Here is a 22,353-nt window from a genome sequence, read left to right on the forward strand (position 1 = left end):
CCAAATTTCAAAGACATCAACTGCAATTACCTTGAGAAATGTATAATTATGTTGTGTCATACAAATGACAAAGTCCAGCTGTCTGTGAAGTAGAAGTCTCTTTATTTCATACGCATACGGCTTGCAACCACTGAACTTGAAAATAAGTAACTAAAGATGGTCTTTTATATGGCGAAACAAACTAGTTACTACGACATATTCTGAATGAATGATAAGACAACAACACATCCCTATATGGTTATTAATCATATGTAAGTTGCAGACGTTAGTTAGTTCCTTAACTAAAGTTAGTTCTAACTAAAGTTAAAGTTTAACTAAAGTTAAAGTTAGTTCCTTTCATATGTTCTGGGCATACAGCCAGTTTAGACTCATACATGCCCTTTTATCCTATTGACCATATTGGCACAAAGCTGATTTCAAGCCACTAGACGGCATAGTTTGCAAAAATATAAAAATGATATTATTATCTCACTTCCCAGGTGTCTACCTTGTCTCTTAAATTATAAACTCCAGTGTTCAGAGCTAACCTTTGGAGCTCTAACTTGTTGTCAAGCATTCAGATTGTTTTTATCTTGTTGTATTTTTTTCAGAGAGCAAATGCATTGTTCAAAACAGAGCTTTGGTTGTTATTAACATTAAAAATTTAGTTGACTGAGGCTTTTATTTGGAGTGACTTAAATTTACAAGCATCTACACTGCAAACAATTTCATGGGTGCTGATTTTACTAAATAGACACAGAGCAGGTGTGGTTTTGATCGGTTTCTAAACCAATTTCAATCCTGGTCATAGAAGCCTGGTGTGTCCACAGAGGGTCCAGTTCTGGTCGTGGAGAACTGGACCCTCTGTGGACACACCAGAGAGTCTGTGTCTGCACAGTGTCCAGTTCTGGTCCTGCACAGCTGGTGTGTCTGCGGGCTTTTTATACTAGGTTTCTATAAAGCAACAGCATCTGAAGAGCTGGATCAGCTTTGCAACACTCAACCAGCAGCCCACTGAAGCTCAGCAGGTGTGAGTCTGGCCAGTGCCTGGAAGGGAGACTTCCTGGGAAAGCTAATGTTACTGCTGGAAGAGGTGTTAGTGGGGCCGTGTAGGGGTCTGCAGTCTGTGTGGGTCCTTATGCCTTACTATAATGGCAGGGACACTATAAAAAGAAGATGTCCTTTAATAACAATAATGATAACACCTTTGGGGGTGTTAATCCGAGTTTCCTGGCCAAATTCCCCCTAGCCTTCCCCATTCATGGCCTCCTAATAATCCTCATCTATGATTTGGCTTCATTACTCTGCTCTACTCCGCACTGGTATCTGATGTTTGGTGAGCATAGTGGTGTACTTCCAGTACACCATCCAGATAAGTTCTACATAATAGTGGTGGTGGAGAGCATTGCCTGTAAAATGGTATGAATGGTGTGATCACCCATGACATACTGTAAGACATTCTAGAGCAGGAGTTTCCTGCACAGGTGCTGGTTAGACTTAGTCCAGTAAGTCTTACAGGTCACCCTAAATCACCTGTTTTTTTAAATTAAGAAAACCTTTTTTAATTCGGAATTTATTGATCAATTAAGCAAGCAATTTATTTATTAAGCTTAAGGGACCTGTGGTCCTAGAGGGTTGAAGTATTACCGTTTTTTGTCCTAAATTAATTTTAAATTAATTCTTTAATTTGGAAACTTAACAGTTTAAGTAATCACAACTAAATTATTCTGGCTCTTTAGAAACTTGATGGTCTAGTGGCTAGCTGTAAATCTGCAGAAACGAGACTCCGGGAACAAGGTTGGAGACCACAGTTTCAGAAAATGCGTCCTAGTTACCCTAGTAGCATATGCCCCCTAGTGGTCTTTTTTCATTCTTGCACGTTGCAAAGCTCATCAACCAAATACGCGTCCTTACAAAGATGGCCGCTGCCGCCCTGCCAACGCCGGCGACTGCTTTATACGTCAGAGGAAGCGCAGTTCCTTTAATTACGTGTGCTCCATACGGAAGAATACGTCATCTTAAAGGCAAGCAGTGTGAGTTGGAAGTCTACAACAAAATCTCTTTTTGGATAAGCAAAGTGAGTTACGCATTGCGTTGTTTTATTTAAATGAACACTCGTTATGTGTGTATTTGCCATATATTTGATGCGTTTTAATTTCTTAGCAGTTCGAATGGACTGTAATGGCTGTACAGCTTTTGAATGAAATGTGGGGTACAGAATTGAATTGAACTTGGTTTAGAGGTAAATGGTTTCTGTACAGTAATTCCAAGACAGATTGATACAAAACGGTTGCAATGTTAAACCCTTTTCACATGACGCGCCTTTTTGTCTACATTTTCCTCCGGATAATTTACAAACGGAGCCAAGCTGACGTTAGGACTTTAGTAGTTGGCGAAGGCTGGGTCTGGCAAACTTTTAAGATTTCATTGACTAAGCTGAGTTTCTTCTCTTGCCTCTACACTGAAAAACCACAAACGCCCCAGAGATGCTTTGTACTGGATATTCGTGGGCAATAATTATTATCAGGTTGTTATAGGTTGTGAATTCGGCTTTAATGGGATCACAGTATTCTGATTCCATAGAACAGTAAAACAAGCTACATATTGAGCTGCTGTATCAGTGCCGTATAGTAGCTGAGACATAATGGACAGATTCAAGGAACAGTGTTTCTTACGTCCTTGAGAAGTGTGCGGTGGACATTGAGGCTGTATTTTTAAGTCTTGGAATCGTGGACGAGTAGGTGATGCCGAAGTGCGTGGGGCTGAGAGTGGGGAATAACACAGCCAAGCGTGACACAGACTAATAGTCTCTTGACAGCAGGAGCCAGTGACAGCAACACCCAGTCCCTTCCAGTTCCATGTGTGTCTTGGAGCTCTGCATAAAACGGTGTATGCAACTCAGACTTGAAGTTTAAGAGTTTTGATCTTCTCTCTGGGCTGTTTTTGAGATTCTGGGAAACGTGTTGTTTTCAAATAGAAAATTCTGATTTTATAAGAATGAAAATGTATTGCAAAAGCAATTATTTTTAATAATGGTGACTAGTAATAGTAGTTTACTAGTTATCAACTGTTTATTGTTAGTTATTATTTATAGTAATTAACCGGTAATAGCAATCATTTTTAGTTGATTTTTTAATGAACGTCCAGTGTTTTATTTTTAGCAGGGCTTGTATCCATACAGACTTACAGCAACCATGGGACTGATGACACAAGGGATCTGCAGAGTCACTTACATGTGCTGTCTATAACTGGGAAAGCAGGCATACTGTATATAGAGGGAAAATAAGACTCTAGTCTGTGCGACTTGTCCATATTGCCTTCTTTAATGCTATTTTAAATGATTAATGTGGGGATTTACCTTGAAGTTTCTTGTTCCTGGTTTTGAGAACATTTTTCTCGATAAGCACAAATGTAAATTAAAAAAAAACATAAGCCAGAGAACAGAGTTGTAATTCTGGGGTACACACACACACCCATCCGATATTGTAGGGACCCACATGGAGAAGTTACATGTACCCGTGTTTGAAGATTGATTTGCATAGACGCCAGTGCCTCAATATAATTCAATATCTATCAGACCCGTGCATCTTCTTATTTTTGTGTGGTGGGAGCATTGAATTGACATGAGGTCTGTTATTTTGTTTTTTTTTCAGTCTGTGCCAGCAAAACGCTCAATATCATGAGCTCTGAATTAGCTCCCCAGTAATGGTAGAGACCAGTAGCCGGCGTGTGTCTTCCTATGGCCATGTTAATTAACTGCACCTACAATCCCACACGATATCATCTGTAATGTCCATCTATCCTTCCATTTTTTAACAGATGCTTCCAATTCAGGGTCATGGGGGAGCTGGAGCCTATCCTGGTAATCAGTGGGTGCAAGGCAGGGTACACCCTGGGTGGGACACCAGGCACCATACACACAGACACACACTCACAGCAGGGCCAATTTTCCCCAGAGCCAGTTAACCTACCAGTATGGTGTCGGGCTGTGAAAGGAAACTGGAGCACCTAGAGGAAACACATGCAAACTCCACACAGACAGCACCTGCCCACCATGCCGGCCTATAAATATACATATTTATCATACAATCTGAATGGAGTTTTATCCTGAAACGCAGTGTCCTTTGGCAGGCATGCTGGGTAACACTGCTGTCTTACGGTGGGTCCTATTCTAATTTAGGTGCCTTCTGTGTGGAGTTTGCATGTTCCGTGTTATTCGCCTGGTGCTCTGATTCCACAGACGTGCATCTGTGCCCTGCATTGAACCATCCAGGCTCCAGCCCTGCCTTGCCTCTGTTTCCAGGATAGGCCCTGTGTGGCTGTGAGCCTTACAAGAAATAAGCAGCTTTGAGGTAATGGATGGGTGTCATTCCTAAGAACTATTGAAAAGGTGCCTGCAAGACTGGAGAGGTTGGGCCTGGAAGTCATGGTTGTGGTGCTGAGCTAAGGTCTCTGGTCTAGGAATATGAGAAGGGAGGATTCACAAGTTCTTGTCCTGGTCGGTTTTGTTGAGCCAAACCAGTCAGCAGTCGGCAATTCCAGTTTTTGAAAGGTATGGAAAAAGGGAGGTGATGGGTGACTTCAAAATAAAATAGAGCTCCTTACTGAGCTTTGCATTGAGTCACCCACCTGTCTTGAACTTTGAACCGTCATAACTAGGATTAGGAAATAGATGTGCCATCTGTAGCTGCATTGACATTTTTGTGGGGTATGTTTTCATTTTATCTAGTCTCACTGTTACTTATCTAATTTCTGGTTTGTGTTGGGAAGGTATGTGTAGATAAATTGGGGGGGATGCTGTTTTTTATTGGCTCATAGTTATATATCTGTATTGATGTCGTTTACTTGTAGGAGCTCATCCAACAAATTCCATGCAACTGGTTGTTATGGCAATAAAGTATTGAACTTGAGTTTGCAGAGTCTCGGGATCTATGCAGTTAATTCTGAGAGGCCTGAGGTGTTAACCTGATATGTAATAACCTGTATATTCTGTCTTTATTTCTTTTTGTAGGAAGCCTGTATCTTAAATAATGTCGTGGATTAGGGAGGGGGAGCTGACACTGATTGAGAGATTTTCTGCAAATATCTTGAAGGTATGTCTCTTATCTATCGACCACAATGGGAAATGATAACGTTTCACCAAAACAGAGGAGATCTAAAAAAAAACATGAACTGGACTGTGACTACACTTACATAATTTATTTTACATCAGTTTTGAATTAAGTGTGGCTTTTTGATCTTTAGACCTAAAGAAGAGAATTCAGAGATCTGAAACATTCTTTGTTTTGTTCAGATATATGATGAATTTGTAGTGCATTGTATCCGGTAACCCCTTGTTATTAGATCCTTGTAAAAATGTAATTGATTCTATGTACTGAGACATTATCCTGATCAGATCTTAAAGAGTCAATCCCGCATCAGCAGGGTCCCCTTGTCGGAGGGGGATTATTAGGAGGCATAGGAAATTTGGCCAGGACGCCGGAGTTACACCCCTACTCTTTTCGAGAAACACCCTGGGATTTTTAATGACCACAGAGAGTCAGGACCTCGGTTTTACGTCTCATCTGAAAGACGGCGCTTGTTTACAGTATAGTGTCCCCGTCACTATACTGGGGCATTAGGATCCACATGGACTGCAGGGTGAGCGCCCCCTGCTGGCCCCACTAACACCTCTTCCAGCAGCAACCTTAGTTTTTCCCAGGAGGTCTCTCAACCAGGTACTGACCAGGCTCACACCTGCTTAGCTTCAGTGGGCTGCCAGTTGTAAGTTGCAGGGTGACATGGCTGCTGGCCATCTAGCTGCACACCTATGTCATCTGAAATCCCGGGGGCCTGATTTAAATAGCTGCTTAACGCACTAGCCTAAAACTTTCTAAATGAACAGAATCTGATTCGTCTCCCAGTGCTGTGTGGTTGTTTTATTGTAGAGTGTAGCTTTTAATGATCAAAAGTAAAAATCGGCCAGGGGGCCATATCATGGCGTAAGGCGTGCAGAGCAAAAGAGTACCCAGTAAATCCCCCTCCTTTTCTTTCCCAGGCCTCGTGACCTGGGGGAGTTCTGCTAACCCTTCCCATCATTCACCTGGGCACACACTTCTCCCACCTTTCGGGGGGGGGAAGACAGGAAAGCGCAGCTCAGGCCTGGCACAAAGCATTGCCTGACTCTGTTTAGCAGGGTGAGATGGGGCAAGTGCGCTCCAGAGATCAGAAAATTAAGTTTAGCAGTCCTATGGTGGCTGCATTGCTTGAGATCTTTAGGTGAACTTTGGTAAAGGCACCTGTGGGTAGCACTGCACTGAGAGAGGGGTTAATACAGACACTGAGCACTGTGATACTTTCCTTGAGATATGTAGGTAAACTTTGGTGCAGAGCTCCTGTCGATAGCTGCTACTCATTGAGGACAGGCAGTGAAGGTTGATGGCCAAATGAAAAAACAGCTACTTGTTTTTTAAAAAGCTGTTTCAGGATTTCCAAGGTGTGTTTACCCCCCAGGGCGGGGTAATTAATAACACCACCAAAAAGGACTGTTTTAAATGTGTAAAAGTTATAAATATAGGTGCCAGTGCAAGGAAAGGTAGATGGCAAACATCCAAGGATAAAAAAATGCATTAAGTATGCTGTGTGATGTTTTTCAGCAGTTTGAATTTAAACATGATGTAAACACATTGGCACACAGGAAATAAGAATGTTTTTGTAACCTAGAAGAACTAATAGTAATAATGTGATGTATTTGAAAAATGGAGTTGTCTGTTTACAAATGGGAGTACAGGAACATCCAATTTTCCAACAAGGATCTTGAAGTCCTTTACCTGAGCAGAGCTTTCTGGGTAATAGGCGAGCATTCCGAAATGTCAGATTTTGATTGGTTGCTGAAAAATACCCACTTGCTGCATTAGTAGTTTTTTTTAATTTGGCTGATGCTTTTGTCCAAGGTGAATTACAAAAAAACGCGGTACTAATAAAAACACACAGTACAAATTTGTATATAAATATAACAAGTTAGCAATGTAGAAAAGCCGTATTCTAACACAGGAACTTTACATAATTTAAAATAATGATGCCCAGAGAACTTGGCTCAGTATTCCCCTCTGTTCAATATTCAGCACCATGCATCCTCCTGCTTAAAAAACCAGTGGTTTTTAATATTTTAGTGGCTGCTTTAGAGTAAGATGGAAAGTTTTTAACATGATACATTTAGTTTTTCCCCACAGGTCATAAGATAGCAGATGAAGCTAAACCCGTGTTTTTTTTCAGAAAAATCCAAAGAGAATAGCGAAGTTACTTAACTTATCATACGGCACGGCACACGTCTGATGTGATTTGGCCAAGAAAGCAGCAGTGTATTTTATTTTTTTTACTTCCTCCAAAGGCACTGGAGCAGAACATATTCTGGTTGTGCTTTTATTACCTGGGCACACAAGAATTCTAATTATTTGCACACAGGAGCAGAGTGGTGAAAACGTAATTGGGAACGTTTATTAAGACTCCAGGGAGGCTGAAGGCGTTGTCCGGCTTGCTGTGTTCTTCGGTGAGGTTATTGTTGAGGAGACAGGAGGGAAGAGGCAGTGGCACCACCCTCAGAATAAGATACGTCACTCACTCTCCAAAATATGGTCTGAACTACATGTCCAACCTTAGCACTTTGTGGGTTTAATGACTCTAAACCATACTATAAAATCCTCGGTTTACGGTTTTAGGTATTCATATGAAAGAAAACAGATCTTTTATGGCCGATTATCAAACTTTATTGAGACAGAAAATAAAGAAAAGCCTAGAAGAAAAAGAAGACTATTGGACACGGTGCAAGCCTGCGTTCCCTCCTCAGTTGTCCACACCACACCATCCCCTAGGTCAGTCAAATAAAACTGCCCTCACACTACACCAATTACCACAGTAATAATAACCCGAAATAAGAACGCAAAATACAAAACACTGAATATGTTTACACAAATTAAATATGTCTCACAGACAAATGGCACAGGGTAGCCATTCTGAGGGTATAAAGATCAGTAGGCCTTGAAAGGCGGGACTGGGCTGAGAGTTCAACAGGTTTTTGTCGGGTTTTCATTGCTGTATTTCTTTCCTGAATCCCAAATGACATTTGTGCTCTGGGGTCCCGCCGCGCGCGCTCGCTTGCGTTTGGCGTGCTCTGGTGTGTGTGTGGGTCCGCGTGCTCCGCGACTGGCTCACGGATTCGCGCGCTGTCCCACGCCTGTGCTGCAGGCCGGCCCGATGCCCAGACACATCGCCTTCATCATGGACGGCAACCGCCGCTACGCCCGCAAGCGGCACGTGGAGAGGCAGGAGGGCCACACGCAGGGCTTCGACAAGCTGGCGGAGGTGAGGCCTTGCGCGCGTCTGGACGCGGTACAGGAGGCCCCGGCCCCTCTGGGCTCATTCCCCTCCACCCCCGTTTCTCCGTTTCCCCTCTTCCACAGTTGCCGTTGTGAATTCTCTCTTCTTCGGAAGACCAACTAGGACACACACGTTCGAAGGCGCGCTGTCGACTGTGACATGCTGGATTACCTACTCCCAGAGTTCATACGCCCCCAGACTGTTTTGACAGTCAGCACAGCCTGTGTCTCACTTCTCAGGGTTTCTCTTTTTCCCTGGGTTGGCTCCTGATCTGCCTGTTTACTTTCAGTCTGCTCATTTACATTGTACAAATGAAACTTGGACTTGTGGGTCTTTACTACTTGCATGCTGTGAGCTCTGATTGAGATCTGTTACGCTGACATCTCAAGTATCTGATGACAGGCACTCTAATGTATTTGCTTGCTCCTATTGCTAGTCCCTGAATTCTGTAATCCAGAAAATGTTCTAGGTCTCTTTATCAGCACCTTATGACCCATGGAGAAGGGGTCAATCAGTCTAATTAAAAGGGGGAACTGCCCTGTCAAATGTCTTGGCATTATAAGTGTAATCAGAGCATATCTTATAATGCCATGCTTATGGTCTCAAAAACCAATCCTGTCAGCGTGGAGCTTCCAGAGCCACTAAAACCACAGTGTGTCATCTGCAGACACAATAAGACGTATTATAAACTTGGGTATTGTGGAAAAATGTGGAAATGTTTTGGAGAATGCAATTGTCATACAGTGACAAAATTCAGTCTGGACTGCAGTTTGGATCCATCCATCCATTTTCTAGCCACGTTATCCAATTCAGGATCACGTGGGAGCCAGAGCCTCTCCCGGCAGTCAGTGGGCGCAAGACAATAGACAACCTGGACAGGATGCCAGTCCATCACGTGGCAGACAGACACAAACATGCACACACTCACACCAGGGCCAGTTTTCCAGAGCTCTGGGGGGAAACCCACATGAACACGGGAAGAACATACAAGCTCCATGCTGACAGCAGCCCAGGAATTGAACCCAGGGGCACAGGGCTGTGAGGCAGCAATGATAACCACTATGCCACCATGCTGTCCCAGTTTGGATCCATTTATCTTTTTTGCTTTGCACTTAATGCCCCCTTTAAGCCTCTGTTGCACATCTCACATCCTTCTCCCAGCTGTAAGGCTGGTTGCAGCTCAACAAGTTGTTTTATGTCCAGCGTAGAGTGTAGGATCTCATCCAGCTGTGTCTTGATAGAACCCTGTGTATCGGCTTCAACAACATGGCCTGGTAGCCTGGTAGCTTGTTGCACACTCCCACAACTCTTTGTGTAAAGATCTGCCTCCTGTTCTCTGTTTTAAAGGCACTTCCACCTAGTTTCCACTTCCTCCCTGTTGTTTATGTCTCACTGTTCAATTACCCAGTTCAGTACCTTCCGACTCAGACTGGGATTGTGCAATTCCTCTCTCTACTGATAGACGCTGCGCTGGTGTTTAAATCTGGAGATCCAGGAGGTGACTGTCTACGCTTTCAGCATCGAGAACTTCAAGCGCTCCAAGCAGGAGGTGGAAGGGCTGATGGAGCTGGCACGGCAGAAGTTCAGCAGGCTCCTGGAGGAACAGTAAGGGAGCCCAGAGTTCATGTCTTAGGGGTTGGGCTCTTCCGGTTTCCAAAATCTGTCTGGTCATAGCAGAATCCAGTAATTTTGCCCGAAAGCAGAGCTACAGACATGGCGCAGCATTTTTGTTATCACTGGTGCACTGGCATGGTGACTGAAGTTGCAGACAACACCTGAAGTGGTTCTAACTATAATTTTAAAGCTTCTTACAGAGCTGAAGACCTCTGGACCCTAAGAGTGGCAGGGTTCTGGGTTTTTTGTTTCAGCTCTAAACTTAATTGTTGATCTTGTATAATCACATTGTTGCGTAAGCAGTTATATCACCTGTTTTGGGGGGGGTTAATGAATTGTTAGTCAACATCATGCAATATATATATATAGAAATGCACCCTGCTTCCACTGGAGGCTTTGCAGTCTTGGAGTAATGACTGTAACGTCAGTCGCTTTGGAATTAGCTGTGCCTCTCAATTTATATGGTGAAGATCAGGTCATCAGGGACAAGGTGATTTGTTTTATTTTATTTAAAACAAAAGCCGAAGGGCAGAGATTAAGCAGCATCTTGCGGGGGAAAAACATGGAAGAAAAAACGATAGATCTTTCAGGAGAGAAAGCAAAAGAATTTCTTTAAATAACCATATTTTGTGTGTCTAAGGTCAAATCATTTGTTCAAGTTACGTTTTCACATGATTCCATGGTTAGAATAACTTGACAACAAAAAAGGAAAATCAGGTCATGGATTCTTCAGAATTAGTCATTTTCACCTTCTAGTAAATCATTTTCCATATAATCAGTCTTTTCCTTCTTTCCCACTTTCCTCCCTAGGGAGAACCTGGAGAAACATGGGGTCTGTATCCGGGTGCTGGGAGACTTGGCTCTGCTCCCTCGGGACCTCCAAGAGCTCATCGCCCAGGCTGTGCTGGCGACCAAGACCCACAACAAGTGAGCAGAGTCTCGGGACTGACTCACCGACTGGACCGGCCTGCCTCGCGACTGACTCAGCGATTGACTCACCGACTGGACCGGCCTGCCTCGCGACTGACTCAGCGATTGACTCACCGACTGGACCGGCCTGCCTCGCGACTGACTCACCTACTGACTCACCGACTGGACCGGCCTGCCTCGCGACTGACTCGGCGACTGACTCACCGACTGGAGCGGCCTGCCTCGCGACTGACTCACCGACTGGAGCGGCCTGCCTCGCGACTGACTCACCGACTGGAGCGGCCTGCCTCGCGACTGACTCACCGACTGGACCGGCCTGCCTCGTGACTGACTCACCGACTGACTCACCGACTGGACCAGCCTGCCTCGCGACTGACTCACCGACTGACTCACCGACTGGACCGGCCTGCCTCGCGACTGACTCACCTACTGACTCACCGACTGGACCGGCCTGCCTCGTGACTGACTCACCTACTGACTCACCGACTGGACCAGCCTGCCTCGCGACTGACTCACCGACTGACTCACCGACTGGACCGGCCTGCCTCGCGACTGACTCACCTACTGACTCACCGACTGGACCGGCCTGCCTCGCGACTGACTCACCGACTGGACCGGCCTGCCTCGCGACTGACTCACCTACTGGACCGGCCTGCCTCGCGACTGACTCACCGACTGGACGGGCCTGTCTCGCGACTGACTCACCGACTGACTCACCGACTGGACGGGCCTGTCTCGCGACTGACTCACCGACTGGACGGGCCTGTCTCGCGACTGACTCACCGACAGACTGGGCCAGTGTGTCTCGCTGCTGAAGGTCTCAGATTGGACTGGTTTGTCTCCCTACAGTTCCCACTGTTAACTGCTCCCTCTGTTTTCACAAGAATTGAGTCAAGGCTTCTTGAACCCCGATTCTTCCATCCTGTTGTGTTTTGGGACATTTTTGGACAATTGTTTCAGAAGTTAAAGCAATTTAGAAGACGTAATAAGCAAGTTATTGGTTGGTCATTGGTTACTGGTTGGTTTTGGTTAACCCAACAGTATGACTGAATTATTGTGAGAGATTTCCAAAAGACACCCGAGTCACAAGCACTGTGGTGGGAAGCTCTTGGACAGAAGAGTATTGTTGGTTAGACATGTAATTGGATTACATGAGCACTAGGTTTTTTCAAAATGCTTTAAGGTTATATAGTGTTTTTCTTTGTCCATTGTTTTATTATTAGTTTGCATTTTACTTCGGTATTTTTCAGACTTGGCAGTGTTGTTTCATTTCAGAAGAGGTATGACATGCACGGTGTGCATCATTAGCTTGCGTATCTTGTGCGATGTGTAAACTGGTACAGTGGATATAGTATATTGAACTGTGACACGCAGCTACACGGTTTTACTGAGGAGTTCAGGTCATGCCTGGGATTGCTGAGTGCTGTGTGATGTGGGGTTGAAGGAGGTGGTGGTGGGAGAAGCCGAGGAAATGAACAAGAGGTAAATGAAAAACCTTTGTTTTGTAGCAGCAGCAGTTATCTTTTATAGGCAGATTTTGGAAAATAGGCACACAAAACACAGCCCTAAGGTAAAATAAGCAGTGCCTTTTATTTATATGCAATGCTAATGAATTCCAAACAAAGCAAAACTCTCTCAGGGAGCTAACTACATTTCTTTTTTTTTGGTCCGCTCTGTAAAGAGCTGAGCAGCTAAGCTGCTTACTGGTAGCAAAACCCCAAAACAAACAATTTCCAAAATGGTTGCTTCCTCACTCGCTCCCTTCTCCGTCTGATGCATCTGTGAGATTCAGCTTTTCTCTTAGACAGCAGAGGCTGGTGATGAGCAGAGGCTGGTAGCCTCCTCTTCCTGGTTTTAGCTGACACCTGACCAATTGTCTTTCTCAAATTGTGCATGTGACTGAGGACAGCAGGTCATTCCCCATTGCTCTCTGGGAAATGCGGTCCAGACCAGAACCTCCATCTTGTCTCCATCTTCTACCTCTTACAACCTGTAGAGACTGTTCATTTTGTTTTTCTGGTGTGGTCCACAGCCAATTGACCCCTTTTTATCATTTTGTCTTGTGTGCATGTTACAGTACGTCTATCTTTTCGAATTGGACAAGACAAAGGGAAGGAAATAAGCTCTGTGTTTAAGAATTGGCCAGTTGTGGGGAACCCTGTCAAAGGCATTTCAGAAATCTTTTGAGTTCTGTCAGATGCACTATACATCCATTCTTTTTTGGGGTTCTTTAAAAACAAGGGAAAAAATGATTGAGCAGGCTCTGTGGGACTGCTATTCACTGTTCCCATTAACGGCGTCCCTGCTGTTGATGTTGGTGATGGGCGCGCACCAGGCCTCCGGCAAGCTGGTCGGCTCTTCCTCGCTCTCCCCTTGCAGTACCAAGAATGCTTCCTGTGTGCCGAGACACATTCATTACACTCCATCTATCCATCTATTTTCCAACCTCGATATCCTATTCTGGGTCATGGGGGCCAGAGCCTATCCTGGCAAGCAAAGGGACCAAGGCAGGCTACACTCTGGATGGGACACCAGTCTATCACAGGGTCTATACAGACACACTCACACCAGAGCCAGTTTTTCCAGAAGCCAGCTTACCTACCAGTAGTTATTTGGACTGTGGAAGGAAACCAGAGCACTTGGGAGAAAATCCATACAAATGTAAGAAGAACATAAAAACATGCGACAGCACCCCGGAAATTGAACCCTGGGTCCTAGAGTTGTCAGCCAGCAATGCTAAACACCATTGTGCTGCCCTGTATAATACTCAGTTATTTAAAATGTTTTTTTTTTAATTCTCTATATGTGTTTAATTGGTTGAACAGTGCTGTGGACTGCTTTCTCTTAATTTGGAGCACACAGAGCTGCCTTCACAGATGAGCGCTTTTGCAGACCCACAATGCTGCTGGGGCCGGATGCAGATTTTTGTAAAAAACATTCCAAGCACAACACGGTGTCAGGATTTTCATATATAAAGGGTAACAGCCAAGCCTGTGCCCTTTTCAAGTTGTTGCTCTGAGCAAAATACTGCGTGTCCTTTCAATATAAGGGGTTTATATTAAATCACTCATTTAAAACCAGTTAAACAGGCCATGTATCTCAGTGCAGCATTTAACATTTTGCAAGAATTATAATCTGTTAAACCTGTAATATAGCCACTAGGCAAAATAATAAATGTAATTGGAATAATTGAGCATTGCCTTAGATTGACACAGCCGGTGTTTCAAAAGGTGGCAAAGATGTAGGTCTTCCAGATACAAATAAATTCAGAGCACTTTTAGTTTTAGGATTGAAACCGCTTTATACAGAAGAGATAAATGCCTAATAATGCAAAACATATCACTTTAAATGAACTTCATAAAGCAGTTTTTTTTGCCATGGCAGTGTGTTTTTCTTAGCAAAAAAACATTCTGAGCAGAGCAAACCTACTTCAGTTTCGGCCATTGTTGGACATGTTATTACGGCAGCCTCTTGTCTGCCTTATCACACATCCTCCTGCAGTCCTGTGTCTTTGGAGTCCAATAGGAGGGACCATTGTGATTTCTTCGCCAGGTACAGCTGTGGACTGCAGTACTGGCACCCTGCTACTGAAACAGCTATTCTGTGATCTGTGAAGAGCAGTGATTCTTAAACACTATCTGAACTCTGGATGTAATCGTCATCATTACTATTTCTTTTCCACTCACATCAATGGCTGGTAAGGTGCTGTGATAGATAAACTGGTTTAAAACATGAGATGCCAGTACTTACCTTTAACTTTTCATTTTTGTTGCCCCTCCTACTCTCCCAGGTGTTTTCTGAATGTGTGCTTCGCCTACACCTCCAGACACGAGATCAGCTCTGCGGTGAAAGACATGGCCTGGGGTGTGGAGCAGGGGCTCATCAGATCGAGGTGAGAGCATCCGATCTTTTCACTGCTCTGCAGTCTCCTGCATCCTGGATTTTACACCGAGAAAACCAGATAATACTTTCACAAACCATGCTTTATCACTGTGTGGTGTTAACATTTGGGTTAGAGATCAGGTTAGAACTCTGTGTGTGGTTTACTTGCTGGTTAGTGATACTGCTTCATGGAACTTGGGCACAGATATAAAATATATCATAACCTGGGTTAGGTTCTGGACTGGTGACCCATCCAGGGTGAGTGTGTGTAGGTATGTGAGAGTCCTGCGATGGGCTGGTATCCTGTCCAGGGTGTGTATGTGGGTGCCCCGTGATGGGCTGGTGTCCAGGGTGTGTATGTGGGTGTCCTGTGAATTGGCTCCTCACAAACCTTAAGGATGAGAACTGAAATTGGGTGGCCTAGTGGCAGGTGTGGTTTTGTTTCGTGAACCATTTCCTTTACAAACAAACACTACACTTGACTGATTGCAACATGGCTGTTGCAAAATTTCAATGAAATAACCATCCATGCTGTACATAAAAAGCGTTCTCAGTAGTTCTACGAACTCGGCATTTAATATTTATTTCGGGTCAGACAGCAATCCAATATTTGTGGATCAAAAAAGGTGAAATGCTAAGGACAGCATTTTGAACCAAAAAGCTTTCATTGTTAAAGGTGAACTGGAAGCACAATTTTATTAGATGTCATTAATAAATTAATTGACATTATAGATTTTGTTTATTAATTTTGAAATAAGCACAAAATCATGAAAGTACTATATAACTGCCATTTTATTCGCTAACTGCTTTTTACTGGCGATAGCGAAAATTTGCGCAGATTGTGCCATGCCCTTCCTGCTCACTAGTCCCTGCAATAAGTAATGTGATGAAAGAATGAACAAGTACAGGTTGTCCGGCAGACGTTTCACCACAGAAATGTTCCAATGTGATCTGCATGCAGAGTAAACAAATAAGTAGTATTTGTCTGCAAAACCCTCTTGAAGTCAAAAGCAATATTTCTATTGGATTAAAAGAGATGTATCCACAAGCTGCTTTTTACAATGTCACAGGTTTCACCTCTCCGGAAGTTTGGTTGCCTCTTTCTGAGTACCAGAATATGGTGCCGCACAGACCTGCACAGACCTGGAAGTTTGGTCTATTATGTGGTGTAAATTGGAGGTTTTACTGTGTACATTTTACTTTCATTGATGCCCTCATCAATGCTGACTCTTTTGAACCCCAAACTATAAAAACAGCTTTGCAGTTCCCCTTCAAAAGCATTTTGGGCTGCATTTGCAATTTGTAATTGTACATCCTGGTCACAGCAATGAATCCTGTGTGGCTTTAGGTGTTAGTTTGATTTGTTTTTGGATTGAATAATCCAGATGGGACTTTAATGTGGACTTCAAGTTGAATTGAATGGATTCAATTGAGATATTCAGTTCATTCACTTTGGGGAAAAATATAATGAGTTGGATTCTGTGAAAGCCCTTTATGTAATGCATTGAGATTGAGTGGGGAACCTAACCAATGTTTGCCAATTAAGAACAAGCAGTAAAGCTGGGATAGTGCTTAAATGCTAGTTCTGCTTGTACAATTTCTTGCTGTGCCTTGAAGTGGAACCAGGAGATGGAAAGCCGTAGTTCTAATATTCGACTTCTTCAGTTTGCTTGTGTGAGCTTTTCACTTGTGCTGAACCTTTCATTAAGTATGGAAGAACAAAGTTTTTCACCTTAATAGTGCCAGGATACATGTGGACCTTCGCTGGGCTTGCTTTAATTGTTTTCTGCAGTACAGACTTGCATATTTTGTAACTTGTAACTTAACTTTAGGTGAATTGCTATGCTTTTTTTATCTTTCTGCACTGTTTTAAGATTCACACTGTTAATTTGTCCACCTCAGTAACTATTTTGGGTAAAATGTGAATTACTTTTTAAGAGAACACCTGAGCATAGGCTCTGTTAAGGGTCTGTAATAATAAATGTTATCAGGAAGTGAAAATCTCAATTAAATTCTGCAGGGATTTTTTTTTTACTTTTGAGGCAGATGGGAGGAGTAAAACGGAGTGTTTGTTTCATTGCAGTGATGTGTCAGAGTCGCTGCTGGGCAAGTGTCTGTACACCAGTAATTCCCCTGACCCCGACCTGCTCATCAGGACGTCTGGAGAGGTGCGGCTGAGCGACTTCCTCCTGTGGCAGGTAGGGAGGTTCCCCATGTGTTGTCCCCACCAGGGTTGACGTTGCTTCCGGAACCGGACCACCTTCAGCAGGTCAGCTCTGGCTGCAGCCTGGCTCCGGGGCCAGTCGGGAAGTCAGGCTTTAGGACTGGTTGGGAGCTCCAGGTTGCCCTGCTCCCAACTCCAGAACTGCTCAGACTCCAGCCTGGGCCTCATTATAAGTGCTTTGAAAAAAATGATCAGCTATTTGGTGGCTTCCAAAGATAGCATGTGATTTAAATGAACTGGCAGTTAAAGTTTTGGACTTTTATGTAAAATGTACAGCTTTTCACAATGAGTGCCGTGTTTTAAGAGTGTAAATGTTTTGGAAAAAAGAATCTCTGAGTATTGCTAAGTGAGTTAAAACCAGTAGAATGTACGTATTGTTCTGCAGTCTGCACAGATGGCTTATGTTTCTGTGATGACAGCTAGAACATTTGATCACTTGGTCAAACCTTGTAGCCACTTTGTGTAGGCTAATAAGCTACACTGGTGTTGTGGGATCAGCAGGGGGCGCTCCCCTTGCACTCTCTGTGGGTCCTAATCCCCTAGCATAGTGATGAGGACACTGTACTATAAAAAAGGCTCCATTCTTTAGATGAGACCTAAACCCGAGGTCTGTGGTTAGGGTAGGTGAGTTAACCGCAGTGTTCTTGGCAGATTTCCCCTGGCCTTTAGAAGTCATGACCTCCTAGTTATCCTCATCTATGACGGGCTTCATTACTCTGTTATCAGAAAGATAAACCCACCACACAGGGGATTGCACACAGGAAGCGTTTCCTCAACTGGTGGTGATGAAATAATAATGAAAAATGGTTCAGGAGTAGTGGATCGGGTTTTCTAAAATAAAACAAAATTGCAATTATGAATTATATGACTAACATAAACTACAATTAAAAAAATATACATGGCATCCCTTATGGGATTAATTACAAAAGAGAACAAAGACCTAAAAGGTATAACCAACGTTATATATTTGAGCTCTGCAATGATAATACAGCTGTATGTGCATTTAAAGTACAGTATATAACCGATAGTGGTGATAGAGAATAACAGCATTCCTTTCACCATGAAATCAGCAGTAATTAGACCTGCATGCACTGGAACATCCATACATGGAAACTCATTGAAAAGAATCAGTACTAGTAACATATTAAAAGTGTTACAAACAAAGCAGAGCAGTAAACAATATGACATGACAAACTAAACCATCTTGCATCTAAGACACAGTCTCTAAAATACTTTATGATAGTCAATAGTGAGAAACTGACCATTTTAGCCAGCAGTTATATCACCCTGCAGCTCACAACTGGCAACCCACTGAAGGCCAGCAGGTGTGAGCCTGGTCAGTACCTGGATGGGAGACCTCCTGGGAAAAGCTGAGTGGTGTTAGTGGGGCCAGCAGGGGGCGCTCACCCCGTGCTCTATATGGCTCCTAATGCCCCAGTATAGCGACGGGGACACTATACTGTAAAAAGGTGCTGTCCCTCAGTTGAGACGTAAAACCGAGGTCCTGACTCTCAGTGGTCGTTAAAAATCCCAGGGTGTTTTCCGAAAAGAGTAGGGGAGTTACCCCGGCGTCCTGGCCAAATTTCCCATTTACCAGTCCAGTCCTAATAATTCCCAAATATGAACTGGCTTCATTACTCTGCTCTCCTCCCTGAGGAGCTGAGAGCTGAGAGTTGATGTGTGGTGAGCGTTCTGGCGCACTATGGCTGCCGTCGCATCATCCAGGTGGGGCTGCACACTGGTGGTGGTGGAGGGGAGTCCCCACTACCTGTAAAGTGCTTTGAGTGGAGTGTCCAGAAAAGCGCTATATAAGTGTAAGTAATTCATTCATTTTAAATGCATTCACAGTATGAATGCGTGGGGCTGGAAATTTATCTACAGATAAGCATACAATCTTTCCGACATCTCTTCTGAAGTCTGTCATTTATATGTTAAACATCTCGGTTAGATCACAGTGGGTGTGACTCTTCTGTGGCAGACGGGTCCAGTCATGATGGGTAACCTGTTGACTTGATTGTTTTGTGATTGTTGTGTAAACTTGCGTGTTATGTTGCAACAACCATTTGATTAGTTGCAGTGATAACATGGAGACTTTAGCCAGAGGTAGCCATTCCCCAGAAGGACCCCTACAATTGTGTTGTCTTACAGTGCTCTCAGTTTACTTTATTGTCCCAGATGGGGAATTTGCTTTGCAGGCAGGTAAAGTTATAACACATTACACGAGACATTTAACACAAAATATACATTTAACAGATCTAACAGTATTGTAGGGTTCCGGAACTTCAGTGCAGCATGGTTCCGGGCTCCGGAGCTTCAGTGCAGTTCTGTTCCGGGCTCCGGGCTCCGGACTCCGGAGCGTCTGTGCAGTTTGGTTCCAGGCTCCAGGCTCCGGAATTCAGCTGGCAAAAACTGTCCGGCTCTGGTCCCTGAGCAGCTCTGGAGCCAGAGCTTTGCCAGATCTACTTTTCTTTTAATTTAACCAGATTGAAGATCCAAATGTTCTGGAATCCTGCAAGAGGCCAGATAAGATATTGAGATCATGCAGCTTACTAGCAGTCAAATGATGAAGATGAGCAGTATATAATTTCTCTTGTTGTTTCCTAAATTGTCTCCCCAGACCTCGTATTCCTGCTTGGTGTTCCAGTCTGTGTTGTGGCCAGAATATTCCTTCTGGAATCTCTGTGAAGCTATACTGCAGTACCAGCTGAGCTACTGTTCACTGCAGGTACGATAATCTTCATCTTCATCCTTTGGCAGCCTCACTCTACAAAACTGGTCCAGTTTTTTTCCCAGATCCAGATCAGGAGTGCCCGAAATACAAAACTGAATTGAAATCAATTAGCCTCAAAGCTCCAGAGCTTCAGTGCAGCGTGTGATTGATAAATCAGAAGGGCAACAGGGGTGCCCCAGGGCACGAGCTGGGAACCAGAGGTTAAAATAAATTATCCATCCATACATTTTCTAAGCTCTTCATCCAGTACAGGGTTGCAGGTGAGCCGGAGCCTATCTCGGCATGCAATGGGATACATCCACGGACACACACACCAGGGCCATTTCCAGAGACTGCTACAATTTAGAAAGGGAAATTAAAAAACCGGAAATGACATAGCTGACACAGAATGGAGCATGTGCTAACACATATCGATACAACCTTGAGTTTGTGAAGTGAGAGCTCTATGGAAAATATCAACCGGATCTCCAAAGTAATCAGCAAGTTTTAGATATTTACAAGTACATTCCCAATTAGTTTGCTATTATTTTTTTTATTAAATGTTATGTTATATCACTGTGCTGTTTTTAAGTTGCAGATCCTACATCTGCATACAAAGCTAAAAAAATAGTGAGCAAGTTTAGCCCAGCTGTGTATGGGTGTCTGCAGATTTTCATTCTAACTTAGTTACCAACCTCAGTCCTCAGCCAGTTGATTGTGGGTTTAACAGTTTTGCTCTTGAGGTCAAGTACTGGGGCCTTAAGAGACCAGGCAAACCTGGCAGACAAGACAGGCCTTCAGGTCGAGGGCTGAATACCCCTAGTGTAATAATAATAAGAATTGCTTACACTTATATACTGTAGCGCTTTTCTGGACACTCCACTCAAAGCGCTTTACAGGTAATGGGGACTCCCCTCCACCACCGCCAATGTGCAGCCCCACCTGGATGATGCGATGGCAGCCATAGTGCGCCAGAACACTCCCCACACATCAGCGATCAGTGGGGAGGAAAGCAGAGTAATGTAGCCAATTCATAGAGGGGGATAATTGGGAGGCCGTGATTGGTAAGGACCAATGGGAAATTTGGCCAGGACGCTGGGGTTACACCCCTACTCTTTTCGAGAGGCACCCTGGGATTTTTAATGACCACAGAGTCAGGACCTCAGTTTTACGTCTCATCCGAAGGACGGCGCCTGTTTACAGTATAGTGTCCCTATCACTATACTGGGGCATTAGGACCAACATGGACCGCAGGGTGAGCGCCCCCTGCTGGCCCCACTAACACCTCTTCCAGCAGCAGCCTTAGTTCTTCCTTTCAACTGCAGCCTAAGGCTCGCGAATGTCTTGTTACATGTCAGCAGAACAAGGAGTTACCCAGTTTCTGTCCAGAGAAGAGCAGTCAGATCAGTTTTGTCTGACGATGACGGGCAGAAGGAAATGGCCCTGCTGAGTCTTGAAAAGAGAAGACTAAGAGGGGATCTGATTCACATATTCAAAATCCTCCAAGACACTGATAAAGTCAACCCAGAGGATTTCTTCCAAATCAGCAGTGAAACATGAACCAGTGAGGCACAAGTGGAATTGCAACTCTTAACTGAGAACAGCAGGCACTTCTTTACCCAAAGGGTGGTGGGAGTGTGGAACAAGCTGCCCAGCCATTTTGGCTTCTTTCAGTAAACAGCTGAGTGAGACCCTTGGATCAGTTAGCTCCCCACTGACGAGATGGGCCGAACGCCTCCCTGCTGTTCGTCTCGCGCTCTGTGCTTGCGGCTGGACCCGCCCGGCCCGGTCACTGAAGCCGGCTGTTGTCTCACGCCCCTGTCCCTATTGCAGAAAGCCCGAGAGCATCACAGAGAGGAGCAGGCCCGGCAGCAGCTGGAAGCGGACCGGCGCTGCGTGTCCGACCTCCTGCAGCAGAACGGGTCGGGCAGAAGCCCGGATGCCCGGCAGAGGCAGGAGCTGCTGCAGAAGTACACGGTGGAGAGGGAGAGGAGGGTGCAGGGCTTCCTCGGGGCCTTGCAGCAGAGGCGGGACAGCTTCTTCACCGTCTTGAGCGAGGCGTCTTTGGCGTCTGTGAGCGCCTAGCCCCGGCAGAGGCATGGGGGGAGGGGCCCCATTTTTAGTGACATGTAATTGGGAGAGGGTGGGGTGGGGGAGTCAGCTGGAACTACCAACACAATTTTATTTAAATTCTGTATATATGGAGACGAAGGAATTTTACCCCTATGGGGCGTTAAAGAATAAAAGTTCTTCCTGTGCTGACGTGATGAAGGAATTTCTGTCGCTGTGCTCCCTACAGTGTGGAAACGTATCCCTGTGCTGATGTTCCGCCAGTTTTCCGTTTGCTGTCCTCTGGCGGAGGGCTGTTTCTGCTCTGGGGGAAACGCCCTCCGTGGTGTCTGCGGTTGCTGTTCGATCATCGTGTTGTGACCCCCCCGATCACAGCCAGGTGGAGACGGTGGCGTTTATGGATCAAGCCCCTCTCTTCTCTTTTTTGCAGCACTTTTGTACTTTTCAGCAGAGTTTTTGCCGATATGCCATTTGTTCACAAAATGTAAAGCGGTCTTTACTGCAAAAAGCCCTTCATTCTTCACGGCTTCAGCCAGCATTCTAAAGAGCACAGCAAAGGTCTTGTAAGTGTATTACGGTTTGGTTTTAA

At 44.5% G+C, this 22,353-nt stretch overlaps 1 protein-coding gene across 1 annotated transcript; it reads left to right on the forward strand.

Moving 5' to 3' along the window:
- The first annotated feature begins 1,967 nt into the window (after positions 1-1,967).
- On the forward strand, positions 1,968-21,956 carry dhdds (dehydrodolichyl diphosphate synthase). Its single transcript, XM_088603111.1, has 9 exons — positions 1,968-2,056; positions 4,991-5,072; positions 8,203-8,319; positions 9,797-9,939; positions 10,759-10,875; positions 14,669-14,770; positions 16,844-16,958; positions 19,602-19,709; positions 21,528-21,956. Exons 2-9 carry the CDS (start codon positions 5,010-5,012, stop codon positions 21,777-21,779), a joined length of 1,017 nt encoding a protein of 338 aa, XP_088459237.1. The 5' UTR covers positions 1,968-2,056; positions 4,991-5,009; the 3' UTR covers positions 21,780-21,956.
- Positions 21,957-22,353: the final 397 nt, after the last annotated feature.

The sequence above is a fragment of the Lepisosteus platostomus genome, chromosome 13 (assembly GCF_059453375.1).
Source record: "Lepisosteus platostomus isolate fLepPlt1 chromosome 13, fLepPlt1.hap1, whole genome shotgun sequence".
NCBI lineage: Eukaryota > Metazoa > Chordata > Actinopteri > Semionotiformes > Lepisosteidae > Lepisosteus > Lepisosteus platostomus.

What these genes read in the sequence shown, in the direction of transcription:
- dhdds (XM_088603111.1), top strand. Translation starts at nt 5,010, where the DNA reads ATGTCGTGGATTAGGGAGGGGGAGCTGACACTGATTGAGAGATTTTCT. An exon ending in GCGACCAAGACCCACAACAA is followed by an intron (nt 10,876 to 14,668) that starts GTGAGCAGAGTC and finishes CTACTCTCCCAG; the next exon opens with GTGTTTTCTGAATGTGTGCT. An exon ending in TGAGCTACTGTTCACTGCAG is followed by an intron (nt 19,710 to 21,527) that starts GTACGATAATCT and finishes TCCCTATTGCAG; the next exon opens with AAAGCCCGAGAGCATCACAG.